A 14,693-nucleotide genomic window follows, 5' to 3' on the forward strand; every position below is an offset into this window, starting at 1 on the left:
GTGCCTTTCCCAGAGTGTCTTCCCCCCCATCTGAACCCTTTCAGCCTGTTTCTGTCGGTCATCCTTGACCAGAATAAATGTGATAAACACATAAAAGAGCCAGGGGAATGGCCAAAGTTTAAAAAAAAAAAAAAAAAAAAAAGACAAAGACAAAGACCCCACCGATTGCGGTAGTTATAGACCCGTAAGCCTCCTCGGAACCGATATCAAGCTGTACTCCAAGGTATTAGCCATCAGACTTCAAAAGCATATGACGTCTTTAGTTCATCCTGACCAGACTGGCTTCATAAGAGGCCGCTTGATCACGGATAATATAAGACGGTTACTACATGTGCTAGATGCCAGCAAGGATGACACCACACCTAAGGCGATGCTGTCCCTGGATGCGATGAAAGCCTTTGATAGGTTGGAATGGTCTTATCTATGGGCAGTATTAGAAAGGATGGGGTTAGGAAAAGGATTCATTGATATGATTAAAGTATTATACAAAGACCCATCGGCCATGATTACAACAGGTATAATCACCTCCGAAATCTTTACGGTATCGCGCTCTTCCAGACAGGGTTGCCCTCTTAGTCCCGGACTATTTGCGTTATCATTAGAGCCTTTAGCACAATATATAAGACAATCCCAATCCATAGAACCAATCGCAATTAAGGGCACACAACATTAGTTTATATGCGGACGACGTAATTGTTCATGCAAAACCCTAACACCTCAATGCCTCATCTTCTCAAGTTGATTGATGACTTTGGCAATCTATCGGGATTTAGGATAAATTGGCCAAAGTCTGCTTTCCTTCCACTTAATGCCCCTGCAAAGAATATACTCCTTCCAGAAGAAATACCAATGGTTAAACACTTCAGATGTTTAGGAATTGAGGTATTCCCTACTATAAGCCAAACGGTGAAGTACAATTACACAAAAATCCAAGATAAGATCAAATATGACTTTGACAGGTGGTCCAAACTTAAAAACTCAGTACAGGCACGAGTATCAATAGTTAAGATGGATGTTTTACCTAGAATCAACTTCATTAGCTCAATGTTACAGTTACCCCTTCCTGATGGTTACTGGAAAAAATTACACTCCACCGCATATACATTTATTTGGAATAACAAACCTCCACGAATAAAAAGATCCACTGCACAGAGAAACAAAGCCGACGGAGGTTTGGCATTTCCAGACTTTTACCACTATTTTAAAGCGTACTCTTTAAGACCACTGACAACCTGGTTTGACTCCCAAGCATCTGTATCCTGGAGAAACTTAGAATAAAATATAGTAGCACCACATAGACTGCAGGACATGGTATAATACACCATATTATCAATTAAGCAATGCAAATTGAAATTTGGCCCCCTTATTACACATGTGATCCGGATATGGCGTGAAACACGAAAAAAATATTCTAACCAACAAATGGCATAGCCATACTCTCCTATTCAATAACAATGCACTCCTTATTGGAAAACAACCTATAAGATACCCCAAATGGCATTTTGTATAAAAGTATTCTGTACTTCTGTATGACAACTATTAAATAAACTTGAAGCAGAGCATACACACATTGGGAGATGTTTTCAACAAACAGGGTTTTTGTAGCTATCAAGATATACATAAAAAATGTAACCTCACCAGTTCCACATATTATTTTTACGCACAGTTATTGGATTGTTTGAAGGCTCACGGAGTCCCATTAAGGATACCAATTGAGCACCACAGATATCACAAATTCTTCTATGAAAGAGAGACATTGAGAGGATTCGTATCTGATTTTTATCATCACTTACTAACGTCTTCGTATGGAATCCTCCCCCTAGACTCAGTCTGGAGGAGGGATATACCAGACTTGGAAATAGATTTTGATTGGCAAGAAGTCTGGCAAGAAGTCTGGGCAAACGTTCGAATTGCGTCACGTAACCCGGGCCATCAACAAATTAATCTTAATTATATTCATAGACAAGACTCCCTATGTTCCTTATGTACAAATGGGGATGAGGGTACATTCATGCACATGTATTGGGATTGCCCACCGGTTAAGATATTTTGGAAAGAAGTGTCCCAGCAATTATCAGTATTCTTATCTCTGAACATATCTGTACATCCCTCTGTAATGCTGTTGAATGATGTATTTCAGTTTGCAGCCCCTATACAGCTAAAGAGACTAGTTTTATCTGGTCTCACAGCTGCTAAAAAGCTGATAGCATCACGATGGATTCAACCGGAAAAAATGTGCCGGAAGGTATGGGTTCTTACTTATCTCGATGTGATTTATCTAGAAATATCTACAGCAAGAATTTTAGGTGTCAGTGAAACCAACATTGCAATCTGGTTAGAAGTGGTGGAGAGAATAAAAGCTAGCATATGAAGTGTAGTGCCTGGTTAGAAACTAAAGAAAATGGATGGATTATCCAAGTGGGGGTCCGGGGGGGGGGGGGTGAGCGAGCAAGACCATAGGGTATTGGATAGCAAGTATTAGGTATATATCTCGTAAACTACATTTATAATGATTCAAATGGTGATTTCATTGGATGTTTACTGTTAATGCTTGAGAGTCTAATTTGTTATGTTTGTGTATGTTTAAAAAATAATAAAAAAAAAATATATAAAAAAAAAAATCTTCGGCCTTCTGAAAAGTATGTTCATGTATGTTCACTCAGTACTTGGTTGGGGCTCCTTTTGCACAAATGACTGCATCAATACAGCTAAATATATAGACTTTTCCACGATATTCAAATTTATTGAGCTGCACCTGTATATATATGTCTGTGCGATGAATGAATTTACTGTGTAGCACCCGTGCGATAGCCTGACAGCCTGTGTCTGTGAATTTTTGGTGTGTGAAGTAAATCGATGGGCCTGGGCCACGCTATTCCACTTGGTAGTTGTAGTCTATCGTGCGATTAAAGACCATGTCTGCGTAGAGTCCATACATCCAATACCAAATCCCATCATTCCTAGCGAACAATCGAAACGAAACTGTGAAGTTAAGATGAAAATGAATGTGCCTATTGCATCGCCAAAGAAAAACGTCCTTTCAATAAGTTTAAACCGCTAATTTTTCTCTGCAAGAAGAACGGAGCGGATATCGTTTTACGAAGCTGCGATCGTTACCAAAAGCATGTTTTAGGTTCGGTAAAATACAATGCTGTGATCAATACAAAAGCATGTTTTAGGTTCAGTAAAATGGACCTTACCTTAGTCAGAAGGTACTCTAAAATTAATAATCCCAGTAGTTCCATCGCGATCGCCATTATTGGTGTGCATTGGGCCTGGCCTATAATACGGGAAACAATAGGTTTCAGGCGAGAAAATCGGCGACGGATAGCTGTGTGCTGATTCACTTTGAGGGGGAGGGGATTCCGGAGGTACCAATGCACTGAAAGACAACTGAGAGACCCAGTTCAAAAGGTAGGCGATACTGCCACCGTCATTGCAAGTGTGAGTGATTCATGAAGACTACTCGCCACACTGGCGGGTAAACAAAAAAATCATGAACTTCAGAAAATGCCGTCAGAAATGTCAACTGGAATGCTGGAATAGCTGGGAGTTACCATGGCTAGCTAGTTAGCTGTAATGGATCATACATGACGTGGTGTGCTGTTAGTTATCTGAAAATAATGCTCTATACACAGGGGTAATTAACGCGAGCTAACGTTAGCCCTTCGACGAGTGGTTTGCATGGACAGTAACGTTAGCTACAGCTTCGTTAGCCTAGCTAACGTTAGCTACATATCTAGCAAGCTATAGACAAAGAAAGTTTAATGTGACTGATCTAGTGAGCTAGAATCAGAATATTCCAACCATACATAGCTAATGTCAAATGTAAATAACGCAATGGCCATACCAACCCGTTCGTTTTGACGGGAGCTAGTTAACGTTAGCTAGTTAGCCAGCTAGCTAGTAGTACCGGTGAATCATGTTGCTAATTGATTTCGGTCGACTAACGTTAGCGAGATTGGCCTACGTTCAGTTACATATTCATAATCATGAGAAGGATAGGAGTCAGACGGGATGTCGAAAGACGACGCTAAACATTTATTAATGTTAAACTGAACTCTGTTGACGTTGAGCTAGTGTGCTGATAGGAAAGTAACAAACAACATGGTCCGTGCGCAACCCTTATCCCCAACACATAGTTCCGTGGGTGGTTGTTAAGAGTTGTTGATCTTCCACAAAAGATTTATTTTTGGCTGGTAAAAAATCTGTTTGGCTGGTAAAAAAAATAATCTACTCTCCAGTTGGCTGGTAAGCCAAAAAGTTAATTTCCTCCCCTGGGTGCCAGGGAGACACAGGCAGGTCCGCGTGAGTGATTTGTTGACAAAAACTGACATTTTAAGATTTCTGTAAGAACTGCATTTTTCGGCGATTGGATGGCGAGAACCTCTGTCCTAGAAATGGCTTAGAAACCCATATAATGGGTAATGTCAATATACCTATGAAAACCATACAGTTTCTGAATACCCTGGGTTTTGCCCAAAACTGAATGGAATTTGCATAAAGTTGGCATACCTAAGGGGGAGACTCGTGGGTACCCATACAACCCATTTTCATTCAGATATCCTGAGGTGAGAGGTCAAGGGACCCTGTTGAAAATGGTCGTGCCAGTTTTTCCCTCACCAAAGTTTTGCCTAACTTTGGAGAATTATTTGGCCTCCTCAACAAACTAGCATGACATGGTTGGTACCAGTGGATTGATATGGTCATCTCGTTTCATATAATACCAGTATCTTCACTCTAGCTTTAAAGCTGAGAACCCACTGCAGCCTCTGAAAGACAGTATCTTCACTAGCTTTAAAGCTGAGAACCCGCTGCAACCTCTGAAAGACAGTATCTTCACTAGCTTTAAAGCTGAGAACCCGCTGCAACCTCTGAAAGACAGTATCTTCACTAGCTTTAAAGCTGAGAACCCTCTGCAGCCTCTGAAAGACAGTATCTTCACTAGCTTTAAAGCTGAGAACCCGCTGCAGCCTCTGAAAGACAGTATCTTCACTAGCTTTAAAGCTGAGAACTTGCTGTAGCCTCTGAAAGACCGTATCTTCACTAGCTTTAAAGCTGAGAACCCTCTGCAGCCTCTGAAAGACAGTACTGTGGCCGGTAGGGCTGTCTTAAATACTTCGAAGCTTCGTTCGATGGGCATGGGATTCGATTATAAAAAAAATAATAATAAAAAAAAAAAAATGTATATATATATATATATATATATATTTTTTTTTGTTGTTGTGCAAAATCAACTCTGCATCTCTGTTAATTACAACAAGCAATGCTGTTTGTTATTTAAGATGAGGTCGGACTCGACACTGACGGATGTGTTCATTGTATTTCATGAAAGCAAAGTGTTTCGTTTGTCTAAGATTTAAAAAGGTTTAAACTTTACAGCACTGACAAAGTTGAAAGTGCTGTACAAGTCCCACAACATAAAAAAAAAATTAAGCTTCGAATTCCAAAAGAGAAATTCGAAGGTCAGCCCTAGTGGCCGGACCGCAGGTCTGAGGGTTAAAAGGGAATGTCAACCATTTTAAGAATTCGCATATGTTCTTCCTGTGCCCCAGGACAGTTCAGTCAGTATTTGTGAACACGCACCACTCTCTCCTAAGGCTAGAAATCCGAGAGAACCCTACCCTGCCATGGTATTCACAACGAAGAATAAAATATGCCACAAGAGAGAGTGAACCCTTTTTTGACCAGGCATTTGATTCCTTCTTTCACTCAAAACTATTGTTCAGCAAAAAGTGGAAAAATGCACCCTAACTATCCCCAAGCTAGTTTAGCTCAAAACCCCACCCCATAGCATGGCGAATTGCCCGGATTGGCTCAGACTCTCCACAGTGGCTACTGTTCATCAGCTTCAAGCTGTTAGCTAGAAGCTAACATTATGCTAGCCGCCAGCTTTATTGTAGCTAGTCTTCAGTGAATAATAATTAGACAGAATGTTTGTTAAAATAGCTAACTAGCTACTTCATTGTCTCAGCAATTTCTGCCAACAGATTTACATTAGGGGCACTAGAGTAATGTTAGCTCCCATCATCAGTGCTACTGACAGCCTCCTGTAAAACAGCAAGGAAAATGAAACTTTTATACATTCCTTGTAAAACAGGCACAAATACGAGACTTCCGGTTTGCGACGTTCTGGTGAACAGCCACATGAAAGAGCTCCCGGTCATTGAATATCAAAAAAGGTAGTAAAACAATTCAAAGCGAAATAAAAAGTGACAATCCAAGGATTGTCGGAGGGGGAGTCCCCTATCCTTTCCTCTAGGGGGGGGGGGGGGGGGGGTCTGAATGGCTGAACTAGGCCATATTCAAGGGACCCATGTCTGTATGTTGTTATGTTAGGGATGTCACTGTAAATATTGTGTTGTATGTCTATAAATGTTAAATAAAAATGTAAGTTTAAAAAAATTAAAACGGGCACAAATACAAAAATGAGGAATTAAAGTCCCTATTATTAGTCTGCTGAAATATCGTTGTTCATCCAAAATGTGGGAATGTTTTCATATTTTTAATGGCTGATGTCCTATTTTTCATACTGTCGTAGGCCTAGGAATAACGTAACTACCAGGGCAACAATTCTAACGATAGCTCCACGGTCAGCCAGGGCTTGACAACCAGTAAAAGCACAAAAACCCATCTGCAGTTGGCGCTCTGAGGCCAAGCGTCACAACAGGAATGTAACTTTAATTAATAACATTAATTCAAGTTACATTCCAATGAAAATGATGGGGAGCGGGGTTTGGAGCCAACCTCGATTGGGAATAGTTAGGACGCATTCGAACATCAGTGGCAGTGTGAATGGCATTTAGTAAGGTATGCTAAGATCTGCTAAACATATACCATATTAACACAATCTGTTAAAGACGGGCAATCTCCAGGCAAAATTACACAGACTAATTACGCTGGTATGGTAATTTGAATGACCAACTGCTCCAGTGGAACCTCTCAGTGGCCATCAGACAGATGGGCAATAGTCAGGTGTGAATGTGTGTAGTTGTAGGAATGTGAAGCAGGACAGTGCTGACAAGGAGCAAGCGTGTTCAGTCAACCTTCCCTATGTAAAGGTGAAAGATCACTTTGGTCCCGTATTCACAAACTTCGCTTTTCCCCTCAACAGGGTCTGGGTCCTTCTCTCTGTCCGGATCAGCTGACCTGTTCCTCGGTGTCCCACCAATGAATGGAGAGCAGCCCTCCTACCAAATTGGAGCACAGGTACTGAACATGAACATATGCATCAAGTTACATGTTTATATCGTTATTGATATTTGATTTTTTTGTGTCTAAAAATTATTACTCTACATAACATTTTTATCTATATCACCTTTTAAGTACTGGTACTATAAAAAAAAATATATGCATCTTCTCTTTCACAACTTGTCTGTATTCCCCTCTCAACTTTAGAAACTTTTCTTTTTGTTTTTTTTTCTCCTGGGAGGACCCCCCCCCCACACACACACACACACACTCTGGAGATACCCCTGGCCTTAGCTCTCATTGGTCAGAACATCGGTAAAGGCATACACTTGCCATCTGTACATGGTAATTCTGGACATCTGTAGTTGTCAAGTTGTACGTGTCTGTCTGTTTTTTTAATTTTTTAGCTTGTTGAACTCCTCTTGCTTGTCTGTATACGTCTTCCTGCTTTTCCCTTCGTCTGAACAAACCATGCTCCTCTGACCTGCACTGCTTCTCCTTCTCTCAGCATTAGGACACAGACAGTAATGATGCTCAGGAGTGTGCTCCTCCTTGCAGATGTGGTTTGAACACAGGAAGCCAGGCTTGCAGTATGAACGGTTATCATGAACCTCGAGACACCTCTTGCATGCTCCCAGCTTTCTTACTGCATTATTTTTATCTGCCAACTTGAGCGCTCGAAACTGGTTGCAAAAGTATAGCTTCCTCTTGTGCTTTCCATCTCCACAGACTACGCACCCTTGGTCGTTGTCTGACTTGGTAGATCTTGTTCTGGCAAACCTTGGCTCAGCCCTGGTCTCCTTTCTACTTGGCTCTTCATCCCTCAGCTGCTCGAGCTGCTCATATATGCTCTCTTGCTCTTTGAGGAATGCCAAGAGACTGTCAAACCGATTGGCTGGTGCCACAGCATTTCTCCCGTCAGCGACATAGACAAGCCACTCCTTTTAGAGAATCTGGGAGTTTTCCTTCAATGGATTTTGTTACCAGTGGATTCTTGATAGCACCTGTATCGCCAAGGTCACTCGGGTCTTGAAGCGCCTTCTCCACAGCTTGGATAAGTTCAACTATTTTCCGTGGCTGATGACTTCTGACAGCTAGTATTCTCTGTAACTCCTCCACTATCTCAATGGCAATTGCCGTTTGGTTGCCATAGCGGTTTCCTAGGACACAGAAGATATCATCTGCGGTGTTGTAGGTGCTGAGGCGGAGGTCCCTCATGATCTTGTCATCTAGACTGTCGAGTAACTGGACCTTTTTCACCTCCTGTGAGCCTGTTGGCTCACCCTGCCTCTGGAGTGCTTCCCAATCCTTCCTCCACCTATAGAAGTCTCGTTTACTTCCAGTGAACCTGGGAAGGGCTGTTGGCTTCAACCTGATGGCTGGCATTGGGTGTGTGTGGTGATGGTGCCGGCGTCCTCTCTGCCTCCTCTATTACACTGGCCTGTATGATGTTGGCCATTTTGGCAACCAATCTGGGAACGTGGAGTTTGAGATGCTTTAGGCTATTCTGAAAATGAAGCTGCCCATCTGAAGGGATCCATCGCTTCCACTGAACATAGGCCTCTTCTGCCGTCTTTACCAGTCCCTCTAGGTGCTTGAGTGTGAAGTTGTATGCCTCCTGTTTGCAGTCAGGTTTTATGTTCTCAGTGTGTTCACACCCATTCTCTGCTGCCTGTAGCACTGTGGACATTTCAGTGTCCCCAAAGTTGGCCCATAGTGTCTTCTTAATCAGGTTTCTGACCTCCATCAGTTTGTCATTGATTTCCAAGACTTTACTGGCTCCTGCTGCAAGTTCATTGAAAGCGTCCTTGAGCTCCCCTTCAGACATGTCCTCATGGGTCCTGGCAATGCGGTTGGCCAGACGAGAGAACACTCTTTTTGCAATTGTTCTCTCTCCCTTGAGATCCTCAACAGACTTCTCCTCAATCTCAGATATGTTGGCTTTGGAGTTGAATTAAATTGTATTGAATTTCCAGGGTTCAGGGTTGTCCTTTTTTCCAGGTTTTCCAGTTCCCTGGTCTTGCGGTTTTTTACTGTCTGTTTTTTACTGTCAAGTTGTACGTGTTTTTGAATATTGACCTTGTGCTCTATCCCCAACTTGGTAGGATGTTTGCTTGCTCACCCGAAGGGTTAACGATAGGTTATGAATATAACCGTAGTTCTATGAGTATTAGTGACGCTCAGCGTCAACTGCACATATCTCACTCCAGTGACGTGCACTGAATAAAAACTTCACAAATGCACCTTTACATACCAGCATCCGTCTGGCCACACCCCCATCTGCTACCTACATAAACAGGGCTGGGGCCACACGCTCATCTCCTTCTCAATCATTTCACCACAAGGTAAGATCAAGGGCCGCAGTGGCGCCTAGACGCTGAGCGTCACTAATACTCAGAACTACCTATCGTTCTATACTGTATTAGCTCCGCTCAGCGTCAACTGCACAACGGGAGCTGAGAGGGAGCTGAAGCTCGACAAATGTACCCCACTGAGGCCCCCCACAACCATCAGAACCGGGGAGGACCGAGCCCCCCGACCCTCCCTAATGGAGGGATACCCTCCCTATTGGAGGACGGGAGGGAGACGGATCCGACCGTGCGAAGAGGAACTGAAGCAACTCAACGCACAGGGTGAGCAGACCGTGGCTTGACCCCACGACTATGCACACGCACAACCCGCATGCCACCAGTGAACGAACGGAACAAACCTTGTTACCGCCCCCAAAATCACGGGGTCAAGAGCAAACGCAAGGCCGTAGCAGCGGAGCGCGAAGGAAGACCCAGACCCAGAAGGGACTGGATCCCCCGGAAAAAGGGGGCCCGGAGAGGCCAATGACGCCACAGCATCAAGACCTCACCAGGCGGTCACTAGTGACAGCGCCCCCCACATCGCCAGCGTATTCTGACAGGGCCCATCCAAGAGCAGGCCCTTCCCCCCACTAGCACGCCGCCTGGCACACTGACCCTGGCATACTCAGGCAGTCAGCATGGCTGTAACTCGAAGCACTCAAGAGGCTACACTACAGCGGGAGCAGGCAGCGCACCGGGGAGACTACCTCCAGAAGAGGCCGATCCCTCAATCCAGGCAGCAGGCACTTGACCCGAGCCTGGAGCACTGCGGACGAGACAGGCGCCAAAGGGGTCAACTGAAAACAGCACCCCGGCGGAAGGGGCGTATGCTGGCATTGTTGAGCACCATGTCAAAGCCTCCACCAAAAAATCCCAGACGCTCTAGAGGGGCCGAGGCAGAGAAGGCTGACACGATTGGTAGACGTCATGAACGTGCAGGGGCACACTCAACCGGGTAACCCGGGAGTTGACTCCGCTCCAACACACCAGGGAATCAACCACCCTCTTGGTTCAACATGCGGTGGTTGTTCCTATAACCCCCTCAGGAAAAAACTCAAACACACCTGCGGGTATACACTGGCTATACCGCAGTACAAGTGTTTCAGTTTTCAAAAAGGGGTTATCCCAGGCCTACGGGTCGACGAAAACAACTTCGGACCGGGCCCGGCGGACCGGGAAGCACACAGGGATGCCAGAGGAGGTCTATAAAGACCACCCCAACAGCCCCCTCAGCCATGCGTAAGCGGGAGAAGAGAGGGGCGAAAAGAATGGAGAACCAGCCCCTTCATAACAGCACAAGGTACAACATGTACCCAACAAAAGTGTCTCCATAACGCCCAACCCTGTGACACCCGGGCCGACCCGGCATTTTTCCCCCTGAAAAAAGCACAAGTCCCTCAGGGTACCAGAACAGAAGATCTGCGTCCCTGGCGGACAACGGGTTAACTGACCTGGACCAGCATGACCAGAACCAGTCCCTTGCCCTAATCACGCCGACATCCCCAACTCCAGGAGGGGGGGTAGGTACGCGTGTCGATCTAAAACATTATAGAGGGCGCCACCCAGACTGTCCCATTCGTACCGCACTCAGTGGCCCACCCCAAGGGCGTGAGACCCCTCTACCTATGCTTTGATCTATTCCGTTAACATCCCCCAGATATGAACGAGAATTCGTCGAGACAAACCTAGTAAACTGGCACTCGGAAGAGACAAACTCCATCCCAGTTGCCCTATAAAAACGGTTTTAATAACGAGCAACCAAGGCGCACAATCCTCATGCGTGATTCCTATCAGAAACACCCAGAGCCAGCACTATGTACACGTCGAGACCCAAAACACATCAATGGATAGTCTAACAAGACACCATTCCTCCAAGCCGCCTGGGGAACAACAAGAAGCCGCTTTTTTAATTTTACATTTTTTCTGAAAAAATACGGACATGGGTCCCATGCGACGCGGCTGAGGGAAACACCACCCCGTCAACCACACTTCATAAGAGGGGACGGTGAGCGACGTACCCCTATGACGGGGGGAAACCCATGACTCAACAGACCTGTAGGGCGAGGAGTCAGGGAAACCCTAAACAATACCCCGTCCACCTACTCCAAAAAGGAGAGGATGGGGAACCCCCAGAGACTTCCCACGCGAGCTGTATAGATTGAAAAGAAATATTGCAACATTGAGCTATGTAACACTTGGGTTAGGACTCTCCGAGGATGAGGCTCTGAACCAATACACACTCAATAATCGAATTGAATCGAATACACATACAATAGAGCAGAACTCCTTTTTGAAGTTCTACTCACCTTGACAATCTGAGGAGGAGGCTCTGAAACTCTGAGGAGGCTCCCTCACTGGGAGGGAGGGTCCGAACTCACAGAAGGCTCTTCTCCCTGAGGAGGAGCTTCGTGAGGAGGAGGCTCTGAAAACTCCCTGAAACAGATCCATAACATGGAACCTGAACAACTCACGGAAGTCTTACCAATAGAAACGCGCTCAGTGACGTACTCTATGGCGGGGGAATTTCCGCGGTGCACACGCCCAATCTTTCAGGGCGTGGGACCAGGAAACTCCCTCCCTCCTACCCTGTAACATGCAGAAACAGCAACGTGACAGGAACCCTGAAGGACAGGGGGTTTTAACCCCTGACCAATCAGAAAAGGGGAGGAAAGTTTTACCAGTTCACCCCTTTACGACCCCTCACCCCTGATACGATGTAATGACAAAGTAGAGCCATGACACCAGTCATAGCATGCTACATGAAGCATTTTAACAGCTTCACATAGCTCATGTGCTAACCTGCTATCTGATTTTTACTAAGGAAAAAACACAGACCAGAGAGGGCCCCTTTAAGAGCCCCGGTACCAGACTTACACATGTGCTTCTGTGGGCCAAAACCTAACCCAGTTGTAGATATCAACGACACACACAACCCTCCATCACAACAAAAAATGGCAAAAGTACACTCTTACTACAGAGGAATGCCGTTTTTCATAACGAGAGACATAAGTCCCCGATTACGTATTGGCCACAGGCCTTGCTAAGCACACATGATAGTGACCAAACAACCTTTTCCCTAGGAAAAGAATAGTTTCTCAAGCAGAAACACAACCCCAGCAGCTTAAGCTGAGGGTTACATCGTATCCCCACAAACAGTGACAGTAAATGTCTGAGAGGAGGGGGGGGAAGCCCCAGGGAAAAACCGGGGGGGGTCACCCCTCCTACCTTACCCTTGATACGACCAGTAGGGATGGGTACGGAATTCGGTACTTTTGAGGTACCTAACCGAAACACGTCGGTACTACAGAGTATCGAATCAAGTGAGATACAGATTTTTTTTATATACCTTTTTCTTTTCATGTCAACGTTCACATGCACAATATATGCTTACCTAGGATTTGACTTGATTAAACAACAAAGCAGTCGGAGCAATGACGAGCCGAAAACTGTCGAAATTGTAGTTATTTGAAGTTTGGATTTTCTTTTTTACGACTGAGGTAGGTAAATTAAATTTCTTGAGACTAAAGTACAGAAAAAAGGTACCGTTGGGTACCGGTATCCATTCACAGGTACCGGTACCGGTATCTGTTCAAATCAGGTACCCATCCCTAACGACCAGGTTGAACAGGTACCCCTGTTAATATGTGAACACGCTGTTCATTGTCATCACAGGCTGAGAAAAAGATTTTTTCCCTCAATCACATGTCACTAAGCATAGCTTCACAGGTTAATTAACCCACTTAGTTGTGAGTTCACCCAGGTTACAAACGTTACATGAACACACATGTTCTCATCACAACTAACCAGTTCATTTTTACACATGTAAAAAAACAACGCTGATTTTCTATGTAGAGACAAGTGACAAGACAATTCACACACAACACGCATCGTATCCTCAATGTATTGCAGCAACACACGTTTTGGAAAACATCGTTATTACAAAACATTTAGAAGGGAAGGAAAGAAGAAGTGTTTAAAGTCTGCAGGACTCCTACCTTCACCCTGAGCGCAGGCCGAGAAGACTGCAACACTGGTTAACGGGACAACCGACGTCGAACCCGGCGTCTCCTGCGTTGGTGACGAGGGTAATGTCCGCTGCGCCACCCAGCCACCGTTCTCCATGTTGACGAAGTCCTCGCTGGCATGGCACCCGGTGTAGGGTCGACTAACATCCTCTGTCAAAGATGACGTCGTAGTCAGAGTGTTTAAGGCATGTTATACTCACAGTAACGTTCAACAGTGTAGCACAACGAGCTAGCGCCGCAGCTAACAGCTGACTGGCTAACAGTAGGCCACAAACTAGCACGCAAGCTAAGCAGCTATCACCTGAACTGTACACAACGACATAACAAGCCACACTTCAGACAGGCCGCCGCCTGAAACCCTCCTCATCCTAAGAGAGAAGAGAAAAAGAAATGTCAAACAGTTTTCAACTGTGATTTACCAGACATACAGCGGAGTCGGCACAATTCCCATACAGGCTGCAGCCGACTTGAGCATGGAACTACCGATAAAGAAGATCCAGACCCACATTTCCTCGTGTTTAGGGTGTACTCTCACATTAATGTGAAAGATGGGGCCTGCACAGGACAGAAGCATCCGCTTGTCCAGAGAATCCCGGGTTCAAACCAGGTCTCGGTCGCGGCCCACTAGTTTGACCATCATGGGCGTCAGACCAGGACCCCCCGCCCGCCGCCTAAGAGGCCGAGCAGAGGACCCCAATCTGGGGCCGGCCTTCGTAAAATTGTCAGCTAACCCCCATAGCATTAACAGACAACTGGCACCCGCATAGCAAACATTACTCACCCAGCCCAGAGGCAAACCAATGTCTCACAAACAGCCGGTGCCTCCTACAGTCCAGCTGTATAACCGGAGGTTCAATACCTATCCAGCCGCAGCAAGGAGGACTGCAGGTGGGGAGTAGATCAGCGACGCGAGCCCCTAATACGAAAAAACAGCTAAATACTTTCTTTCCCACGTCAAGTGATTGGTATACAGGCACTCTCTTGGGGTGAAATTTGAGAAGGAGATGAGTGTGTGGCCCCACCCCTGCTTATGTAGGTAGCAGATGGGGGTGTGGCCAGACGGATGCTGGTATGTAAAGGTGCATTTGTGAAGTTTTTATTCAGTGCACGTCACTCGAGTGAGATG

At 45.2% G+C, this 14,693-nt stretch overlaps 1 protein-coding gene across 1 annotated transcript in view; it reads left to right on the top strand.

The window, feature by feature from the left end:
* Window positions 1–14,693, top strand: part of pbx2 (pre-B-cell leukemia homeobox 2) — a 31,598-nt gene that overhangs the window by 13,448 nt on the left and 3,457 nt on the right. The window contains exon 7 of the mRNA XM_084337000.1: window positions 7,115–7,209. Coding sequence (XP_084193126.1) covers window positions 7,115–7,209 — 95 coding nt within the window. The remainder of the gene's footprint in view (window positions 1–7,114; window positions 7,210–14,693) is intronic.

The sequence above is a fragment of the Notolepis coatsorum genome (assembly GCF_963971535.1).
Source record: "Notolepis coatsorum genome assembly, chromosome: 19".
In the NCBI taxonomy this organism is placed as follows: Eukaryota; Metazoa; Chordata; class Actinopteri; order Aulopiformes; family Paralepididae; genus Notolepis; species Notolepis coatsorum.